The following is a 19,742-nucleotide window of genomic DNA, read 5'->3' as shown; positions in this document are numbered from 1 at the left end:
AGGACAATAATATTTACCACAAGTTCACAGAGCATTGGGCCCCCCACCTCCTCCAAGGTCTGGGACAAGGTTGCCCCCCCCCCCGCCCCTGCCATTTGGTGGCCCTGTCAAAAAGTGTTTCATGCTTCAAGATTGCATTTAAGATGACTGCATTATAAGGGTCTCTAGAGATTGGGAGCATAGTGGTTTGGCACTTAAGACTGTTAACAATTATTAATTATTGAAATAGTTCATCATCCTGGTTATTATTGTGGACAGCCTTCCAGGAAAAGGAGCTCAGAAGCCTCGGAAGTTCTAAGAGGTTTCCCAGCAACAAAAAGTATCCATGCTCACAGAGACAATTGTTTACAAAAAAAACACAAAGGTTAAATTCTTCCTTCGTTCCTCAGGCTAGCATTGTATTAATGCACATACTCGGTACGTTTCCTGAATAATTTTCTTGTGGATGTCTCCACTCTTTCTGCCTGAATGCAAAGACAGCACATTGTATGCAAAGAAAAGCAAGCAGGAACAACCGAAAAATTGTCTTCATGCTTGCAGGAGAGGACCTGCATGCTTTTCATGTTACGTTATTATATTTTATATCCCATCTCCTAATTTATCTTTCCTTGTATGAGATGAAACAATGACTATTACGTCATGACCAGAGATCATGTAGCATTACTTATCAGAATCATAAATTTAAATACATCATAACCATAACTTTGTGCATCATAATCACTGAATACAGTACAGTACATTGTTATCCATGGTAACTTAAAATGTTGAAAATGAGTCAGTTCGCCACACCATCATTAACATGAGTGTCATGTCTGATGAGAAAACAAAAGCAAACATATTACACATTTTTAGTAACATAGATGTTGTATTCATGAATACGAATTGTGAAGGATGGTGATTTTGAGTTCACTTTTGACATGTCTTTATTTACATAGTGGAAGAGCTGCTTTACTTCTATGCAAACTAAACCAGCGCTGCAATCCGATTGGCTAGCCCAGAGAACGATGAACATACTGGAACAGTATGGAGGCTCTGAAACTCCCAAGGTGGACAGGGGGGAAGTGTGCATTATGACTGCACAATGTTCACTCCAGACCTGTGTCAAGGTCCATATTTTAAATAAAATGACCTTTAGAGAGAAGGATAAAAATCAGCATTTTACCATTAAAAAAAAACATTATTTAGCAACATCACAAAGTTCGTCCTTTAGGCTATGTTACCTACAATTTGGTTGTTGTGTTGCATATTCTCAGGAATCTGCAGAAGCATTTGTAGTGCGGACACCTGGCCACTAAAACTAACCATCTGCAAGATAATGTAGACTTCAAAGACGAAGCAAATGGTAATGAATCAAACCTACATTGTGTTAATAAGTTTAAGGGAAAAAAATATTAATTAACACAACCGCTGAATTAGATGCTTATCGATTTACCTCTGTCTTTCATGTGATCAAATAAGGTTACCTCTTTTTATGTTATTGTTTGTAATATAGCCTATTAAGCACAGCATAGCACAATATCGACATGGGAATTCTATCCTTTGTGAAAGCAAAGCTATTTCAGACATAATATATCTCCATATGGTAAATAATCCCTATAAACAGAAAAAGCACCCAATAAAGAAAAATTAGAATCTTAAAATAAAATTATGGGATTGCAATTTGTGGTTAGAACGAAAACCAGGATACAGAGGGGGGCTCCCAGGACCGGGTCTGGGAACCACCTGGGGCCCATGTGGAAGAAAGTGGGGTGGTTTATTTACATTCTACAGCCAAGTGCACTGATGTGTTCCACTGTCTAGAAAGAATCTTGTGTTACTGTCACTGCTCTGTTTCACAAGCATTTGATATGAAGCGGTGTGTAAATGACAGTAGACTGCAGCAGCACAGGGCATTCTTGTGAATTTAATATGACTGCCATTTATGCTAAAAGGATGCTGTTTGTTCCTATATGATTATACTTTAGTAATTTTTAAAAATGGATCAAAGCTTAGAGTGTCTCTGTAAAGCTGAGATCTCCAACTCCAGTATTAGAGTGCTACACCGCCTTTCCCCACTTATAGACTGAAACTCTCTCTCAAAAAACACAAAACTAAACAGAACAGAACAAAAACTGGGCGTAGCGGCCCTCCTGGACCGGAGCAGCGTTGCGACCACCTTTTTTGAATATTACCATGTAAATCTGACTGTAACTTCCATCTCATTATCTCCGTATCTTTGGATAAAAGCGCTATACAAATGCAGTGCATACCATACCATACCATCGCTTTCAGTGCGACTACCACCCCGAAGTCCCAACACCAGCATCAGGGCCAAGTCAATTTCTGTAGTTCTGGATTAGCTACCTGAAGACTGTAAAATAATGAAGTATTCACATGCGACTTTTAAACACTATTCTCTTCTATGTAATATGAGTTTGTAATTTGGCGTGCCATTTATTTGACAATCTGTTCAGAAAATTAGCTTTTACCCATTTATTCATTCAAGTGCATTTGTTTGAATTCTTGTCTACTACTGAGATCGTTGGTACATCCATGCTGTTGTACCCTACTTTCGGCATTAAATCATCAGACAGGCAATTAACATAAGGTACAGGAAGACATAGCCTAAATAGAAAAATAAGCAAATGCTGGTAACAACAATAAACTGTCTTAGCCTGACTATATCGGGTATATGAACAAAGAGTATTTAACGCGCATTGTTTCAAAGTAAAAATGAGCTCCATTTCGAAAATAATGTTTTAAAAGTTTGTTTTCTTCGACATTCGCTCGCTGCACATCATCGGTGCTGTAATACCAATCCTAATCACACCCTCTTCTCCTTTTCCTAGATGAAACACAACGGGCATTTCCTCCTTTTTGCAGTCACATCTGCCTGTAGAGATCGAGGTGCCAGAGCATGCATGCCACGATTCTTTCGTCTGCCTGGATTACAGTTGATATACAAAGTTTTTCGCCATCATGTTGCGAGTCGTGGTAGAGTCCGCTAAAAATATTCCGAAAAAGAAAATTGGAAATCCGGATCCTATTGTTGGGATTGTTTTTAGAGGTGAGTCCTCGGGGATTTCAACTAAGCGGGTTTAATTCTTATGGTCCTTTTGTCACGGTGATGTGTTCGCGTGCGCAAAAAAACTGATTATGAACAGCATCGCCTTTTTTTAGTGTGTGCGCGTGCTCGCCTCAGTGATTTTACGTGCGTTTGTATGTCTGATAAATGTAAAATGTATGATGGAACACTGTATAACGAGTAAAGTTAAATAAAGTTGAAAAGCTGAATCGTATAAATCCAGTGGAGCTTTGTTTATATTGCGCATCTGCTGTGCGCCTGTCCTTCCATTCCAACTGAACAGTCACAGAAGTGATTTACTGCGACCTAAACTACAAGAGCATCTTTAAAGTTTATACAAGCAGTGGACATGGATAGCGAATTACACCGAACATAGTCAGTAGTAACCAAAGCTTCTGCTGAACATTATAATAATCTTTAGCTAATTTAATTAATCTATGATGTGGGGCAGAAGCATTTTCTGTAAAATGCATTTCCTTTTAAGGAAATGAAACATGATTCTCCGACTGCTTGTGTCAGAAGCCATGTAGTCGTCGAGCTTGCTTTTTGTTTATACAAAAAACAATTGTGGATTGTAAAATTGTTACAGTGAATGTAGACTAGAATGACTGTCGAGCACATCTGTATTAATACCAAGAAGTCTACTACTCCTGTACCGTAACAATACATGTCCTTACAGGTGAAAAAAAGAAAACCAAAGCAATTGACAATGAGCTGAATCCCGTTTGGAATGAAGTAAGTAAAGTCATATCAGTGTTTGCGAGGACAAATTCCTCTTGTATTAAAATGTTTTCTTCTGAAGGTCAGGGAGGCTATTATGGAATATGTACAAAATTTAGCAGCAGGAAGTACATAAACATTAGACTTTTTTCTTTTATTGTTTGTTCAGACAAAGCCTGGTGACTCAACACTTCCATCCATGTCCCTTGTTCATGAGGGAATTCGTTCAGTTATCCATCTTGTGGCAGAGCTAAAATATGCCAAACATTCGGAGTGATGTTTTTTTTTGTAAGCGCTTCCATTGTGAGTGTGCTAGTGGTGCATGGCTGTGTGTGACTGAACTCCTTTTCTTTTTTGTTGCAGGTTCTGGAGTTTGATTTAAAAGGCTCTCTTTTGGATGCCTCCTCCTTTATTGATGTGATTGTGAAAGACTATGAAACCATTGGGAAGGACAAGTATGTACATGATAACCTGGCAAGCTCCTCAGGGAGGGTGCAGTGTTTTGCATGTGTTCCTGTTTACCGTGCTGCCGTATTAATGTTTCTATCAAGATCAAGCTATTTACAGACTTTTAGTTTTATTTCACTTTCACTACCTTTTTTTTTGTTTTTGCGAAAATTAAATCGAGTGAAATGTTTGGTCAGATTTTATCAAGTGTTTATGAGCAGCTTTAAAAGGGCTTGTGGTTTGTACGTCAAACATTTTCTGGGTGTTTTCTATTAATTAATGGTACTTTTCCCAAATAATAATGAATTTCAAGCCAAAATTACACACAGTGCATGAAAATGTATATTTCTTCGATTAATCTCTGTGCATCAGTTCTGATAACAGCTCACGGTACTTAGAAAAGGTTGGAAGGGATTTAACTTTCATGCTGATCCTGTTATTTCTGATGAGAATAGTGTTTAGACTTGTCAGATGGTGACAGGTATTCATTATTACTGAAAATTAAAGTGTGGCTGGGGGGGTATTTCAGCAGATCTGAGAGACAGAGGTGAACCTTAGCTACATGAGGGGACCCTCCTCAATTGAGCAATATTATCACTCGTTAGAGTTAAAACACAGGATGTGGTCACTGTGAACCTGAACCCGCTACCTTGTCTGTATTGCATCTAGCACAAGTGATGACACACTTGATAACTGCTAAATTGGCAGCACAGTGCGCTGACTTGTATGACCTGTGCGTGTCGGGGCTGAAAGCAGTATTAGCGTGTGAGGTAATGCGCCCTCAAGCAAGCCACACCCCGCAGCGCAGTGTTCAGACTTGCTGGGCTTTGCAAGGGAAGCTTGGCGAACCAGGCACTCTCAAGTGACTTGCAGTAGGAGTGTGATCCAGGATCAGGTTTCTCCTGCTGTATCTGTGATGAGCCAAGAGGCTAAACTGATCCCAGTTCACCGCACCTGGCCTGAGACACCCTTATGAATAGGTGCTCATTTCTCTCCTAGAAAGGCTTGGCAACTGTTGATGTGACATAAATGTAATAATAATTTACAAGAATAATTTCTCAGAACTGGTAGTCTGTTGCCTTTCATGAAGCATGCAAAGTACGTCAGCTGACTAATGAAAGATGCCCTCACTGGAGATTCTGTGACAGAACTGGTTTTGATATGGGGTAACATTGTGAGAGTTTAATTAACACTGGGCATTTTATAGTTTAGCTGTAGTGCAGATAGTCCAAGACAACTACTGTGTTACTAGTTTTGTACACACAAAAAAAAACAAACCTTTAGCACACGTCAGCATTTGCTTTGTATCCTTTAGTATGAGTAAAAATAGGAACACATGGTGTCTGTCTGGTGTAATCCATGACAGGCCCAGAGTTCCAGACCCCTCTGTTAACAAGCTTTCAACTAAAGTTGAAGTTGCTTGACAAAATGTGCTTGCACTCAACAGATTAAGCTATGAAAATAATTGCCTGGTAGGTCATACACATCTCAGATGTTTGTGTTTATGCATGGAAAAAGAAACCCTGCATGAGAACTATTATCTTCTCAAAGCAACGTTGAATCCTATGAACGTACGGAATTTAGAGAGTTACCCCTGCATGCGTGGTCAATATGTGCAGTCGTATGCGCAGTTGTGACGGTAGTTCGGTTTTTTCAGAATCTCAGATTTTTGGGAGCGCTCCGGCCCAGGCTCGGTACAATATGAGACGGCCTCCTCTGAGTCACGTTTGAGATCCTGCCGGCCTGTCTGTGGGGGGGGTGGGGGGATGGGAGGGAAAGTGACTCCTGCTCAAAAGATTTTTTCCAGGATTGCAGGACAGATCATAACCTAGCAACAGACAGAAAAGTAAAGCTGAGGTGTGGAATGGAGTGGGTTCTTGTGCAGACTTGTAGGGATTTCCTCACACAAAGCCGTATAGTGTGTGTGAGTGTGTGTGAGTGTGTGTACGTGTGAGATGACCATACTAAGATACTGCTTTATGCAGGTTAGTGGGCTCATCTGTACAGGACAGAGGTATTTCCTGCCTTTAAGTGTTAGAAAAACATTGGATCACCTCCAAGAACTGCGGCCCTAGCCCCTAAGGTGTTATAAAATTTGTGACTAGGGCTTCATACCTTCTGGTTCACTATAGCTCACAAGCTGAAGATGCTATCAGACTGTTGTCCTGTAAATCACAGTAACAGATATTTATGCATTAACCATTTATACAGCTGGTAACCCTCTGGTTATAAACCCGGTTCCCTGGTCACACCCCCGCCTATTTGCGTGCTGTATGAAGGTCCAGGACTATGTTTATGGAGCGTGCTCTAGGAGGAAGCGTGCCTTGCCATTATTGTGGCCCCCTGAGGAAACACAGTGCAGTCAGAAGTGCATGAACGTGACTCATTTTCCTGCCGCATACCCTTGGCACAGCAGGGCTGACCCTACAGCACTCTGATTACAGCAGGGCTGGCGGATCCTACAGCACTCTGATTACAGCAGGGCTGATCCTACAGCACTGTGATTACAGCAGGGCTGATCCTACAGCACCCTGATTACAGCACGGCTGGCTGATCCTACAGCACTCTGATTACAGCAGGGCTGATCCTACAGCACTGTGATTACAGCAGGGCTGATTCTACAGCACTCTGATTACAGCAGGGCTGATCCTACAGCACTGTGATTACAGCAGCACTGATCCTACAGCACTGATTACAGCAGGGCTGGCTGATCCTACAGCACTGATTACAGCAGTGCTGATCCTACAGCACTGATTACAGCAGGGCTGGCTGATCCTACAGCACTGATTACAGCAGCACTGATCCTACAGCAGGGCTGGCTGATCCTACAGCACTCTGATTACAGCAGGGCTGGCTGATCCTACAGCACTCTGATTACAGCACGGCTGGCTGATCCTACAGCACTCTGATTACAGCAGGGCTGATCCTACAGCACTCTGATTACAGCAGGGCTAATCCTACAGCACCCTGATTACAGCAGCACTGATCCTACAGCAGCGCTGGCTGATCCTGCAGCACTCTGATTACAGCAGTGCTGATCCTACAGCACTCTGATTACAGCAGGGCTGATCCTACAGCACTCTGATTACAGCAGGGCTGATCCTACAGCACTGATTATAGGTTATAGGTAACAAGCAGTAGCACAGCTGACATGCAGGTGCATAGTGGGTTATCCATAGTGTACCTGCCTAATGACATGTTAGGGCTGAGGACACTAACATTCACAAAGAAAAAAAGGGGAAAACAAAAAGTCTTGATTATAATCGATAACAATACTGACAGTGCAATGCGTGTGGTTTGGCAAACAGATTAACCTGTTACTACGTTTCCTTTCTACTACAAAATTAATACTGATATAAAGTAGTAAGAATACTATTAGAAATGCTTGATAATGGTAATGTAAACCAACCTTGTCCAACCCTGTTCCTAGAGATCTACTGTTTTCACTCCAACCCTAACAGAGCACACCTCATTCAACAGACAGAGATCTCATTGAGTTGCTAATTCGTAGAATCGGGTGTGCCACATTAGGGTAGAAATGAAAACCTGCAGGAGGGCAGATCTCCAGGAACTGGGTTGGGCAGCCCTGATGTAAACAATAAACAAATAAATCAGTCAGGATTGTGGCAAGCTGAGACACAATGCGCTGATCTTGTTGAACAGAGCTCTGTTCCTCCATTCCTTTCCTAGGAGACTTGGAATGTTACGCTTGTCGGGCTGGTTTGGCAAAACCGGGCAAAGCAGTACAATGAAAAATTAAAGCCGCAAGCGGCATTGGCAGGGGTCCAAGCATTGGCACTATTGCGCCCCCTATGGAGCGATTTTAAAATGGTTTTGTCCTCATGATCATATACCTTCACCCAACATATCTCCCCCCCACCCCCACCCCGTAATTTACGCCCATGGAGCAATCACGGTGCTGTGAAAATATTCCCTCTATTTATTCAGCATTTTGATTGGAAAAATGGTGGCGTGGGAAAGATTCGATCTTCAGCATACCAGAGCACATCAGGAGGACTGAAAAGTGTCTAGTGAAATAGTGGATTTTTTATGGCAACTGATTTTTTAAAAATTTTATTTTAATTTATGGCCATGAAAAGAAAGAGTTATGTAGAAGGTGTTAAAAGCTAAACTATTTTTTTATTTGTTTGTTTTTATTTTATTGTTGAGGGCCAAAAGTTGAATGGAAAGGAATAAGATTATCTGGCCATAATGGCTATGAAGGCATTTGTTATTTGTCTTGTTAAAGACTAGCTGTTTATGTATTAAAGTTCAATAACACAGTTGCATGGTTGTGGACGCATTTGTCAACTATCCAACCCCCCCCCCACCCCACCCCCACCCCATACACATTGCCACGGTGCCACCAATTACATCAAACCCCGCCCCCCCCCAAGCCGCAACCTTCCACTCACTGCGGGTGTCCGTCTGCCCTATGCCACCATCCTGCCCCCAGTGTCCTCTTTTTTGAAAACCAAAATATGGTCACCCTATATTTAACGTTATCGATTCTGCTTGGCCACAGTGAGCGAAACTAGGCGATCTGAACGTATAGTTGCTATGTAAATTGCCTCAGAAGGATTCAGCCTTGTTGTTTGCTACCTAACCTTCACAGCACACACATTTCCGTTACCATGACTGTAGTGTCTACTTTCAAAATCCATTTAAACCATTCACAAATGACTTGGGACTTTGAAGTTATAAAGCGGGATATATCAAGCGTCCAGTGAAAATACTGACCTGGCTATCAGTCAGAATTCTGAGAGAACCAACTGCCATAAATGACCGCATAAAATCAACCAGTAAGAGTTATTATGATGTCACTGGTTCAGAACCCCATAAATGTAAACAGTCGAATGTTCAGTGAAATCTATCGGTTTTCGGTGCCGTTGGAGTCCCGATTTTATCATTGATGGAATTTGGGGACAGTGCGAGCTAAAAGGCAACACAAACACCCAATATATCACATTAATATTCCATATATGTACAATCACTACTAAGTAATCCGACACTGTCGGGTCTAGTTTTTATCAGTGAAGGGAGGGTCTGAACTTCATAATGGACAATATTATCTATCTGGGCATTCATAAAAATATTCTTATGGTGTGGGAGTTATGCCCTTTTAAGCATGACCATTTGTTATAGCGCCACCATCTGGCAGACCATCTGGCCGACATAGATGATTTGTAGTGCCTGAGCAGTGAGGGGCCATAGGAACTCACCTACCAAATTTGGTTGGACACATTTAGCGGAGAAAGCTTCCGCGCCGCAAATAAAAAATCAAAATGGCGGGCAAACAATATGGCAGACATTGGTGGTCCCAATAGCAAAGTTGTAGAGCACATTCATCTGCATAGTCGATGAAGTTTTGTGTTCATCTGACTTATGGTGTGGGAGTTATGGCCTTTTAAGCATGTTATAGCGCCAACATCTGGCCGACATAGGTGATTTGTAGTGTCTGAGTAGTGAGGGGCCATAGAAACCCACCTACCAAATCCGGTTGCTCTAGGACTTATGGTTCCTGAGCTTCAGACACTTTTAGCGGAGAAAAATAAGAATAATAATCCTAACAGATACAATAGGGTTCCACCAGCTTCGCTGCTTGAACCCCTAAAAAAGGATAATTATTTTCCATCTTTTTGGCAGTGGAGGAGGAAGTGCTTCTCTGTTTCAAACTGTTATGGGCACTGCGAGCACAGCCTTGCATTTTTGAGTTAAAGCTGGTCTCAGTGTTCTCCTTTGTTGTGGGAGGATTAAAGCTGGTCTCTGCAACCAGGGGCGGTGCCAGGGATTTGTTGTGGGAGGGGAATCTCAGACTGGGCCCCTCCACCTCAGGCCACCCTCATCCATGTACAATTACATGGAATCATCCTAACCCCCCCCCCCCCCCCACCCCAAATAATGCAGCACTGTCTTTGGCTAAACTGCGCTCACTGAACCCTTTTCCTCTCTGACATGCAGTTACCCCCCCTAATGCCCCGTCTTCCTCTTTTGTCTGCGTTTTTCGAAGGTCCTACGAAACTACAGCATTTAACAGCTACTATAACTAACTACCTACTGTAAGTAAGCACTGTGTGAAAATAGAGCATTCGGAAACGTGAGCACCAGTATGCAAATGGCTCTTACTTCTGGCACACAAATGGCCATCTGTCTACATGTTTGTTTTTGCTTTCCCTTTAGCTACATATTTTGACATGGTGTTGTCATACTATACAGTATATAAGAGATGCTCAAGTCTGTTTCATTACGGGCCTGGATGTTCTTTGGTCTGTGATCATGCTGCACTTTGTCACAATAGTTATTTGCTACTGCATGTCATACTGTATAAACACCAAGCATTGTATGTTTACTGTCCTAAGCAATAACTACTATTTAGCAACTGCTAAATAGTTGCTGGCAGCAAGCTAGTATTTACCGTAAAGGCAAAGGACAAACACTGGAGAAGAAGATGGGGAGGGGTGATGACTGAGGGAGATTCATTGTGTTGGCGAAGGTACAATTAGGACAGGATACCGGTGCTATTGCTCTGACGTGGCAGACAGATGACTGTTTAAGTGATCTTTGGGACAGCTGTTTTATCCATTACTACTGAATAACATATGCATTTAGAAGAATCACATCACATGATGCCACGTTAGCTGAACAGTTCTGCCTTATGCACAGGTTATATGCATGCAACGGTTTTACACTGGAGTACAAACGTAACAGGGAGTTTTTTTTTAAATCTATGACACATTTATGTTTGAAAATATGAAATTATGTCTAGAACACTGAGGCCCAGAATCAGTATGACTTCAACATGGCTCAACTTCAACGTGTGGAAAATTTAAATTTTTTTGGAAAATGCATAACCCCTTAGGGATTTGATAGTCGATGGCTGCCTATGGAATTGTTGGACTGTCAGGGCATTTCTCACACAAAATTGGCCAGCTGGCTGTGGCTGGGTAGGAGGCCCATAATTTCAGTCTGAATCCAAATACAGCTCATGTTCCAGCCTCCAATTAAAGACAGAGCTCTGGAACAACATCCTATTAGACTGAGCTCAGGACTTTTGGTTAAAGGGGCCGTTCACTTTCTCAGGGATTTTGTTTCCGTCTCAGTTTTCAAGCTGCATGTTTTTTATTGGCCAGGATGGTTATTGTGCTGTGCAATGAAGGATATTTTAGGTACAGACGTTTCTGACAACCAGCCAGCTTTACAATGAATGGGGCATTCAGGGGCTTGTGGTCAAAAGCAAGAAACTCTGAAAAGCTTGTAAAGTTTGGACAGTTTTTAAAAAATGTTCTCTCTTTTTTTTAGCCTGCCTCAAATGTATTTTGAATTTGGCCAAATTTGTATTCCTTTGTGATGTAACAAAAAAAAACGCCTAGTGGTATATGAAGGAGGAGAATTTCATAAAATCTCGACTATGATAACAAGGATGATGATAACAATGATTATTTTGTTAAACGTATAACCTGTAATAGAGACCTACAATGTAGGAAAACAAGCCAAAGTTATTACAGCACAAAACAAAATATACAATATACAGGGGCGATATAGCTCAGGAGGTAAGACCAATTGTCTGGCAGTCGGAGGGTTGCCGGTTCAAACCCCGCCCTGGGCATGTCGAAGTGTCCTTGAGCAAGACACCTAACCCCTAACCCCTAACTGCTCTGGCGAATGAGAGGCATCAATTGTAAAGCGCTTTGGATAAATGCGCTATATAAATGCAGTCCATTTACCATTTACAATGAGATGAAAACACTTGTGGAGTAGCTATTGAGAGAGCCCCTGTCTGAGCCTGCGAGACTCACGGGCTCAAAGATAAACACCGTTTCTGCGGGGGAGAATCAGCACCAGCGCGCGTACTCTCACCGGACACATTTATCCTGCTGACAGGCACGGGGGTTATTGCGGAGTTACCGCTATGATTTGTTTTTTCATGACCCTCCGAGGTCCTGGCAGAATTCCGCGTTCGTTACAGCGGTTTTTGCTGCGTAGCTGTGCTCCGTGCGCGCTCAGACACGCGCTTCCGCATGCGCAGACGGGACACCGACCTCAGTTCGCCTCGGAAAATCCAGCCTCGCGGCTGGGAGTTTAATTGCAACCAGGCGGGCTTATTTCCTTTGGGTTTTGGAAGTAGGAAGAGTCTGCTCCGCATTAGAAAGAGAAGCAGCAGCGATGGAACCCATTCAGCAGCCTAACAGCGCGCATGTCTTTACCCAATGGAGAAAGAAATTCTGTTTTTTTTTTTTTTTTTTGCTGATTGTGCACATTGTATTCTAATGAGATTTGTCAAATTTTAGAAATATTTGTCTCTATGGAGATGGTGACACAGGGCACCATCAGTGGCAGAAATGCTCATGCCGTTCAAACTGTGAGAAGTGCCATTGTCTTGAATGATGGAGCTTGTTGGCAAATGAATGCCATTGTTGGTAACTGCCAAATGCACAACAGCCATTCCCTGCTCTACAGTGGCAACAGCTGCCTTACACCAGTACAAGCTGTCATTCATTTATGTAAATTAATACAATAAAGTCAAATGATGGCTGACAAAATGCTTTAAAAAATGCATTGCTCTGAGAAATAAAGTTATAGTAGAGGTACATTTTTGTTCTTTAAGGAATCAATTTCCCAAATGTACCTTGAAAGAGCAATATTGTTTTATCTGGGTACAAATAAGTACCTTTTACAAGCAAAAAAAAGGTACCAGTAAATTATGTATTGCCGCCTAGAGATACAATTTAGGGAGGCAAATTTCTTGCAGTTCTTTTAATTGATTGTTGGAACCAATCAGTCAATTAATAATGATAAGCCGATAAGCATAAATCCAATTGCCAATAGGTCTACCATGAGATCTGTATATCATAGATGTTTTATTAAGACATGCTCAAACAATCATTAAAATAGGAGTTGCCTGTTGTGCATTAAGGCCATAAGTGCAAAAAAAAAATTATGATACCAACACGGATTCACGTACTGAGAAATCTGCACAGGAGAAGGGGGGCCGCTGACATTTCATTACCGGAGAGCTGAACTGCCACTGTGAAGGTGACAGAAGATATTGGTTATTAATGCTGCTTATTCATGCTCAACGTTGTAATAAACAAATTAACCACTTTAGTTTTTTGGTCTTTCTGACAACACTTTCTACCAGTCGAGGAGATTTGTGTCTAAAGACGGAGAAACGTCTCTAATCTAATACCTAACCGCCAGCGTTAGGTTATTCATTTAAATTGTTTATTGAAATTTAACTGTTTATATCAATAAAATTAACTTTCTCATTAACGATTAACAGTTAATAGATTAACTGTTAACATCCCTAGTGCAATGTTATGTAACTCTAGGGTTCCACCCCAGTGGTTAGCTTTTGTACCCTTTTTCCAAGCGTGTTGTAATGCAAATGCTTTTGTAAGCACAGTATGGTTGTGACATTTCATTTTAAAGCACACAATTACAGTGCAAATACTATAAACATAGTATTATAACGAATGTGCTTTTATAAGCTCAGTAATGTAGTGAGAGTACATTTTTAAGGACAGCATTGTGGTGTAAGTGCATTTATGACTGAATTATTGTCATCTAAATGTGTTTGTAAGCACAGTATTTTACTGTAGGTACTGCAATACAGTTCCACATCTTTTTCCTCTCATTCTCTCTTGCTCCATCTGTCATCAGTACCAGGGCACTGGTGACCTTTTATAGACATATTTTTATAGACATTATTTAGTTACTATATACACACGTGAGGTATAATGATCAATACTTTGATGGAAGATATATTTATGAGTTTTGCATTATGTCCATTAACATGGAAACATATTTACAGTATTATGGTTTGCATTTACAGATTAGTTTAGATTATACTGCTAAAGAATTCCACATTGGAACAATGCTTTGAATGAAAGCAAATGCAAAAAGGTGCAGTGGTGTTTGAAGATTTAGACATTGATCAATATTACAGAGTCAGCTACTGTATATCTGAATGAAACAGTTGTGAAGAGGTACAGTCGGCATGTTTTCCTGTGCTGATGAATCAGATATTTTCACAGGCTTGTCATCCATGCAAAAAAAAGTAAATGTCTGTTTTATGTGCCTCCGTGACAAGAGGTAACAGGTCAGATATTGGTGTGTGTCCATGTTACAGCTGTTTACTTAGTGTGTGTGTGTGTGTGTGTGTGTGTGCATATATGTGTTTTTGAACGTGGCTGCGTTTAATGTGTGTGAAATATCAGCCACACTGTAATACGAGGCCTTTTGCTTGTCATTGAGTACAATGGATGATTTGGTTTCCATGGTGCTGCATATTTGAAGGAAGTGAAATAGAGAACAGGGTGGAACGTGTTGAAAGGCATATATAGCCACTCTGGCTCATTTCCTGTGCACCTGTGAGTCAGACTGAACCACTGCCCACACTACCTTTATTACCATGTGGTTAAATATTAGGAAACTGATAATGCAAGGTCACTGCACTCAGTCTTTCATTTTCACAAGTGGTTTATCTCATCTGAGGAATCATAACCATTAGCTAGTAGGGTCCCAGGCCAAAAAAAGCATGCAAGAAAGCATCATTGCATGTAAAGTTTACATATTACATATGGAGACACATAGTCCTCTTTATTAGGTGACCAAAAATAAATGGCGAAAGAGAATTTGTTTCTGTGCCTGAATTCTGTGCCGGTGTCATGTTCTCCCTGCAGTTTTCTGTTTGAGAAGCAGGGTTTTTTTTTTCTTATTTGTATTTTTTAATTTATTCTTTTTAGTTCAGCACCCTGTGAGACACAGCCCTCACCTGCTATCAGTTAATAAGTTGAAAAGACTTTCTATGAAGGCTCGTTCATCAGATTTACATAGCTTTATTGACACGACACAACACTACATAGTTCGTAAGAGCGTAAAAATACTTATTTCACAGACAGCATATAGGCATTGTTTTGGGAAAAGTAGTGTTGTAAATAAGAATAATGTGTCGAAAGCAACTGCACTGTTCTCTTTTGTTATACAACCTTGAGTAGCTTCCTCTATTTTTTGTTTCTTTGACCACTATTGGGCAACACTGCGGGTTTACACTAAGTTCATGTAAAATGAATTTCTGAATGTGTGACATCCTAAACATTAATTTTTCTTTTACTTGATGTTTCGTAGATTCATTGGCTCTGCAAAAATCTCCCTCAGAGACTTAGCCAATGGTCAGCAAAGATCCCTGCCATCAAAAAATTTGCCTCTCGTGAATGAAAAAAATCAGGAATTTGGGGTGAGAAAGTCTGTGTTATTTACCCATCAGTACTGTATTCCAGATTTTATGAATCTTAACTTTGAATCTCAGCATAAATATCTCTGACAGGTGGAAGACAGCTGTTACTTTAACGCAGTTACTTTAAAATAATGTAACTCTTTTTGAACTCACTGAAACACAATATGAAAGTGTGTCCATTTGTATAAGTAACGTTCATGTTTGTGTTCGTTTTTAGCTCATTGTAATACTTGGTGGTGGTGAAATTAATATTTTCAACTTTCATCTGTCTAATCGCGTAACATTGAATAACACCGACTGTTAGGCAGATCAGTGCATTCACCAGATTGAATCGCTGTACAGGCCACCATCAACATGGTGATTGGATACGAGCCACCGGCCGGTGCTGCCGCGCCGACGCCGTATGAGCAGGCAGATGGGGTGCAGGCGTCCGGAGACACTGGTAAGCTCCCTCGTCTGCCATAATGGCACTAACACGCTGTGTTTGGGCGGCCGTGTAGCACAGAGGGTAAGGAACTGGGCTTGTAATCGAAAGGTCATAGGTTCGATTCCTGGGTGGGACACTGCCGTCGTACGCTTGAGCAAGATACCTAACCAGAATTGCTTCAGTATTTACTGAGCTGTATAAATGGATACAATGTAAAATGTTGTGTAAGTCGCTCTAAATAAGAGCGTCTGCTAAATGTCTGTAATGTAAATGTTTGTCTTTGGTGACAATGATTTCGTGGGGTAACGGCTGGGATATGAGATTCACATGGCATCTTGAAGAAATCAAAGCCTCCTCCAAGGCTAGAAAAGACATTTCAGAACATTTTGTGTCCTGTAATTTATGAACTTACATAAATACTGTAAGCCTCAAAGCATTACAATGAATTCTATATAAATATATGGAGCGCAAAAAGTATTAGTTTTGTCCACCTGTTTTAACTCACTTGAATTAGTGCACTTAAATCTACACCTGATGTGAAACAATATCTATGTTGAGGTCAAAAATGTAATGAATAGTGTCCTCTGTATTTATCAAATTCAGTAATGCAGAAATAGTATGTAATGTTGCGTAGGAATGCAGACGCCATATTGTAAACAGTAGACATTCTTGTTGAACACTAGCAGAAATTTGATTTGTGCTCGGGTAGATATCAGTGCAATAAATAGTGTACCAGGGGGTGATGATTCCTACACACCAAACGTTGAACAACATCTTTAACCCTTGTGTTCCGTTTACTTATTAGCGCCTGTGAAACTGTTAGCCTGGGTCAAATGACCCGGGATATTACTGGGATTTTAAAGACATATTCAAATAGATTTTATACAAAAATGCTCAAAGTATATCATTTTTGTCTCAATCCCAAATGATACATGTGATTAATGGTTGCCATTTCCAGATCACATTTAACAATGAAAGTGTCATGTGATAAAAAAATTATATTTTAAAAATCCACTATATAATGAAGGCATGGGAGGCATAAATCATATATATCTGTAAACATCAGTAGATTATTTATCTTTATTGGTTTGAACTGATGTTCTCAATTATTTTTCATCTTTATCATATAGTATTCAAATAAACCAAAGCAAATAAAGTTGAACAAGAAACTGAAACAAAAGCAAGAACCAAATGTACAATTGTTTAGTCACAGGTTCTGATCATGCACCAAATGCATCATTACTTCTCTTACGAAAAGTTCAGAACGGGTCAATTTGACCCAAACCGAACACAAGGGTTAATACTGCTTTTTCAGTGTTACTGTGTATTACTGCCACTGCTTTAAGTGTATGCACTGTAGATACAAAGAACTGCTTTGAACTTGTTGGCCCTGAGTGTTTGATTAATGATAGCCATACCTTTGCCGTGTGGTTTGCCCTTGCCTAGAATCTCCTCGAGTGGGCGGGGGGGGGGGGGGGGGGGGGGGGGGGGGGGGGGGTGTTCTTCTATTTCGTGAAGGGAAGTGTTTTTATGGAAATATTTGATGCAAATGAGTAATGTAGAATAGATGTGCACATACAGAATCAGGCAGAGATAACAGCCCCTGTTCTTCCTGCTAGCAACAGGCTGTTTTTGTGTTTTTCTGTACTGTTGTGGTTTCTGTAAAATTAGCAGGTGACTAGTATTCCCTTGTTACACACAACATGGAGGATTTTTAGTCATTTAGAATGTGGGTGTTTTTTCTGTATACAGTACGCCGATTTCAAAATAGGCATATTACTAATCGCCGCATGACATTGCCATACTGCAACCCAATCCCTAACAGAAATTCTAACCCTAAACACTGCTCCAAGCCCATTAATGGATTAAAACTATTTAAATATTATAATTTAAACAAAAGATTTATGAAGAAACATTTGAAGCGATTTATTATGAAAAAGGTGAAGGGGGCAGAGGTTAGTATAGAGATTTCTTTAAGAAAAATTAGCACCTGACTTTGAAAAGTATCAAATCTAATACATTTTAGGAAGCTTTTTGGCAAGTAAATAAATCCCTTTTTGCTGACACTTTTTCAACTTCAGATAATTTCCTTGTTTGATATTAATAGTAAAGCTATGTTGATTTTCAAGCCTACTAAATCACTCTCACTGTCCTATAGACACAGCGAGAATTTAGTTAAATGAACCTTGTGCACACATGATGCGTAATTTACAAATGTTTCACCTGAACTCAGGTATTAGATTCTTAAATGTTTTGATTTTAAACAGCTGGTTTTATAAAGGGACATTTCTTCATTTGAGGAGTGATGAGTCAGTACAGCAGTGTGTTGTGAGTATAGAAGTATCAAAATTCAGCTACGATTTGCCTCTGTTGTTTCAATCTTTCATTCAAAATTATAATTGTGGTTCTGTTTACGTAGGCTGACCACACATTCACTTTTCCCCAGACATTTATTTTTGAGACAGGAAAATGTCCATCTTGGAAGGATTTCTAAATTCCTAAAAATGCCGGATTAGGTTTTGCTGGCTCCATAGACTGTATATAAAACAAATAATCTAGTATTATGTTCACAACACCCATCTGTTCCTGAAATCCAATATATTGTACCCTAGCTTACAGAATGGCTATTATTAATAATATTGAAAGAGCTTTTATCTTACTTCCCTGCAACAGCTGAAAGGTATGAACCTCAAAGTAGTGTATGAGATTTCAGCTGGGATTTGTGATGCGGTAGCCAAATGTCACAAGGATAGAAAGGAGAAAGCAGTCTCTCGTTCGGTCTGGTCCACATAAAAGGAGACGGTGTGTCTGATCCGTTACTGCAGGGGGAGAAACGAATGAGGAGGAGGATGTGGAGGATGCGGACGGAGGGCAGGGGGCGACACCGGGGACGACCCCCCCTCCTGGTCAGCCGAGAAAGGCCGTCCCAAGGTTGAAACGCGCGAACAAGAAAAATTATCGGCTGTTGTCCAACAAGCCCCAGGATTTCCAGGTGCGTAGTACCACAGTCAGGACTATATATCATAATGGAAGCAGCGGTCATATGGACCACGCATCTGCAATCCTGGACCCAGAGGGCCACGAGCTCTGCTGTCTTGTTGTCACCGTAAAATCAGCTCCCAATTCAGACCCAAGTGACCAGGTGAAGTGAGTCAACCGTGGAATCAACTGCTTTAATTGAGTAATTAAGTGCAGCGTGACAGTGAAAACCAGCACAGCATGCAGCTCTCCAGCACCTGGGATTCAGTTCCCTGACACAGGGGCTGCCGTTAGGTAAACCAGCTCGATTGCTTCATAGTTTCAGAGAGAAAACCGTGCTGTAGGTACTGTAGTTTTGTTGTGCTTTCATGAAAAACATTTAAAAACCCATTTTTAAATGTATTTTTATTATACCCACATGGCCATTTATTTTATAGCTTTAATAAAAAATTCACTCCCTAGAATATTTGATTTTTAGTAGTCGTGCAGTGTATTAAAGGCCTACAAGATGGATTGGTCTAAAGGCACCCTTTTGAGGATGACATCTGCAATTTATTCAATATTGAATTGTAATATTTATTTTCACATTTTAAACATCAAATGAAGCCCCCACCATTTAGACCATGCATAGTATTTACCTTGAAAGTCTACAACCCTGGTTGTAGAAAGCCATGGGATTCTGTTGTTATTCGGTTAAAGTAGAATCATGGTTGCAGATGGCTGATCTAGTCCATAAACAGTGCAATCTCTCTGCAGTAAAAACATGGGTATATTAATCTGACTGTCTGTGTACTTCAATAATTTTGAGAAATAAACTATTTATAATTTTTTTAGTACACTTTTTTGTTTCTACATATTAGTAATCGGTA

General features: G+C 40.6%; 1 protein-coding gene across 3 annotated transcripts in view; it reads left to right on the top strand.

The window, feature by feature from the left end:
* The first annotated feature begins 2,851 nt into the window (after nucleotides 1-2,851).
* LOC118217841 (myoferlin-like) overlaps nucleotides 2,852-19,742 on the top strand; it is a 47,665-nt gene continuing 30,774 nt past the window's right edge. For 2 of the 3 annotated variants that reach the window (XM_035399922.1, XM_035399921.1), the window contains exons 1-6: nucleotides 2,852-3,046; nucleotides 3,744-3,799; nucleotides 4,148-4,239; nucleotides 15,359-15,467; nucleotides 15,810-15,909; nucleotides 18,720-18,886. In XM_035399922.1, coding sequence (XP_035255813.1) covers nucleotides 2,959-3,046; nucleotides 3,744-3,799; nucleotides 4,148-4,239; nucleotides 15,359-15,467; nucleotides 15,810-15,909; nucleotides 18,720-18,886 — 612 coding nt within the window. In that variant the 5' untranslated portion in view covers nucleotides 2,852-2,958. Of the gene's footprint in view, nucleotides 3,051-3,743; nucleotides 3,800-4,147; nucleotides 4,240-15,358; nucleotides 15,468-15,809; nucleotides 15,910-18,719; nucleotides 18,887-19,742 lie in introns of all 3 variants that reach the window. The other variant, XM_035399923.1, reaches the window with a different exon arrangement.

The sequence above is a fragment of the Anguilla anguilla genome, chromosome 18 (assembly GCF_013347855.1).
Source record: "Anguilla anguilla isolate fAngAng1 chromosome 18, fAngAng1.pri, whole genome shotgun sequence".
NCBI lineage: Eukaryota > Metazoa > Chordata > Actinopteri > Anguilliformes > Anguillidae > Anguilla > Anguilla anguilla.
The sequence above is the reverse complement of the archived record's forward strand: the minus strand, read 5'-3'. Positions and strand labels throughout refer to the sequence as shown.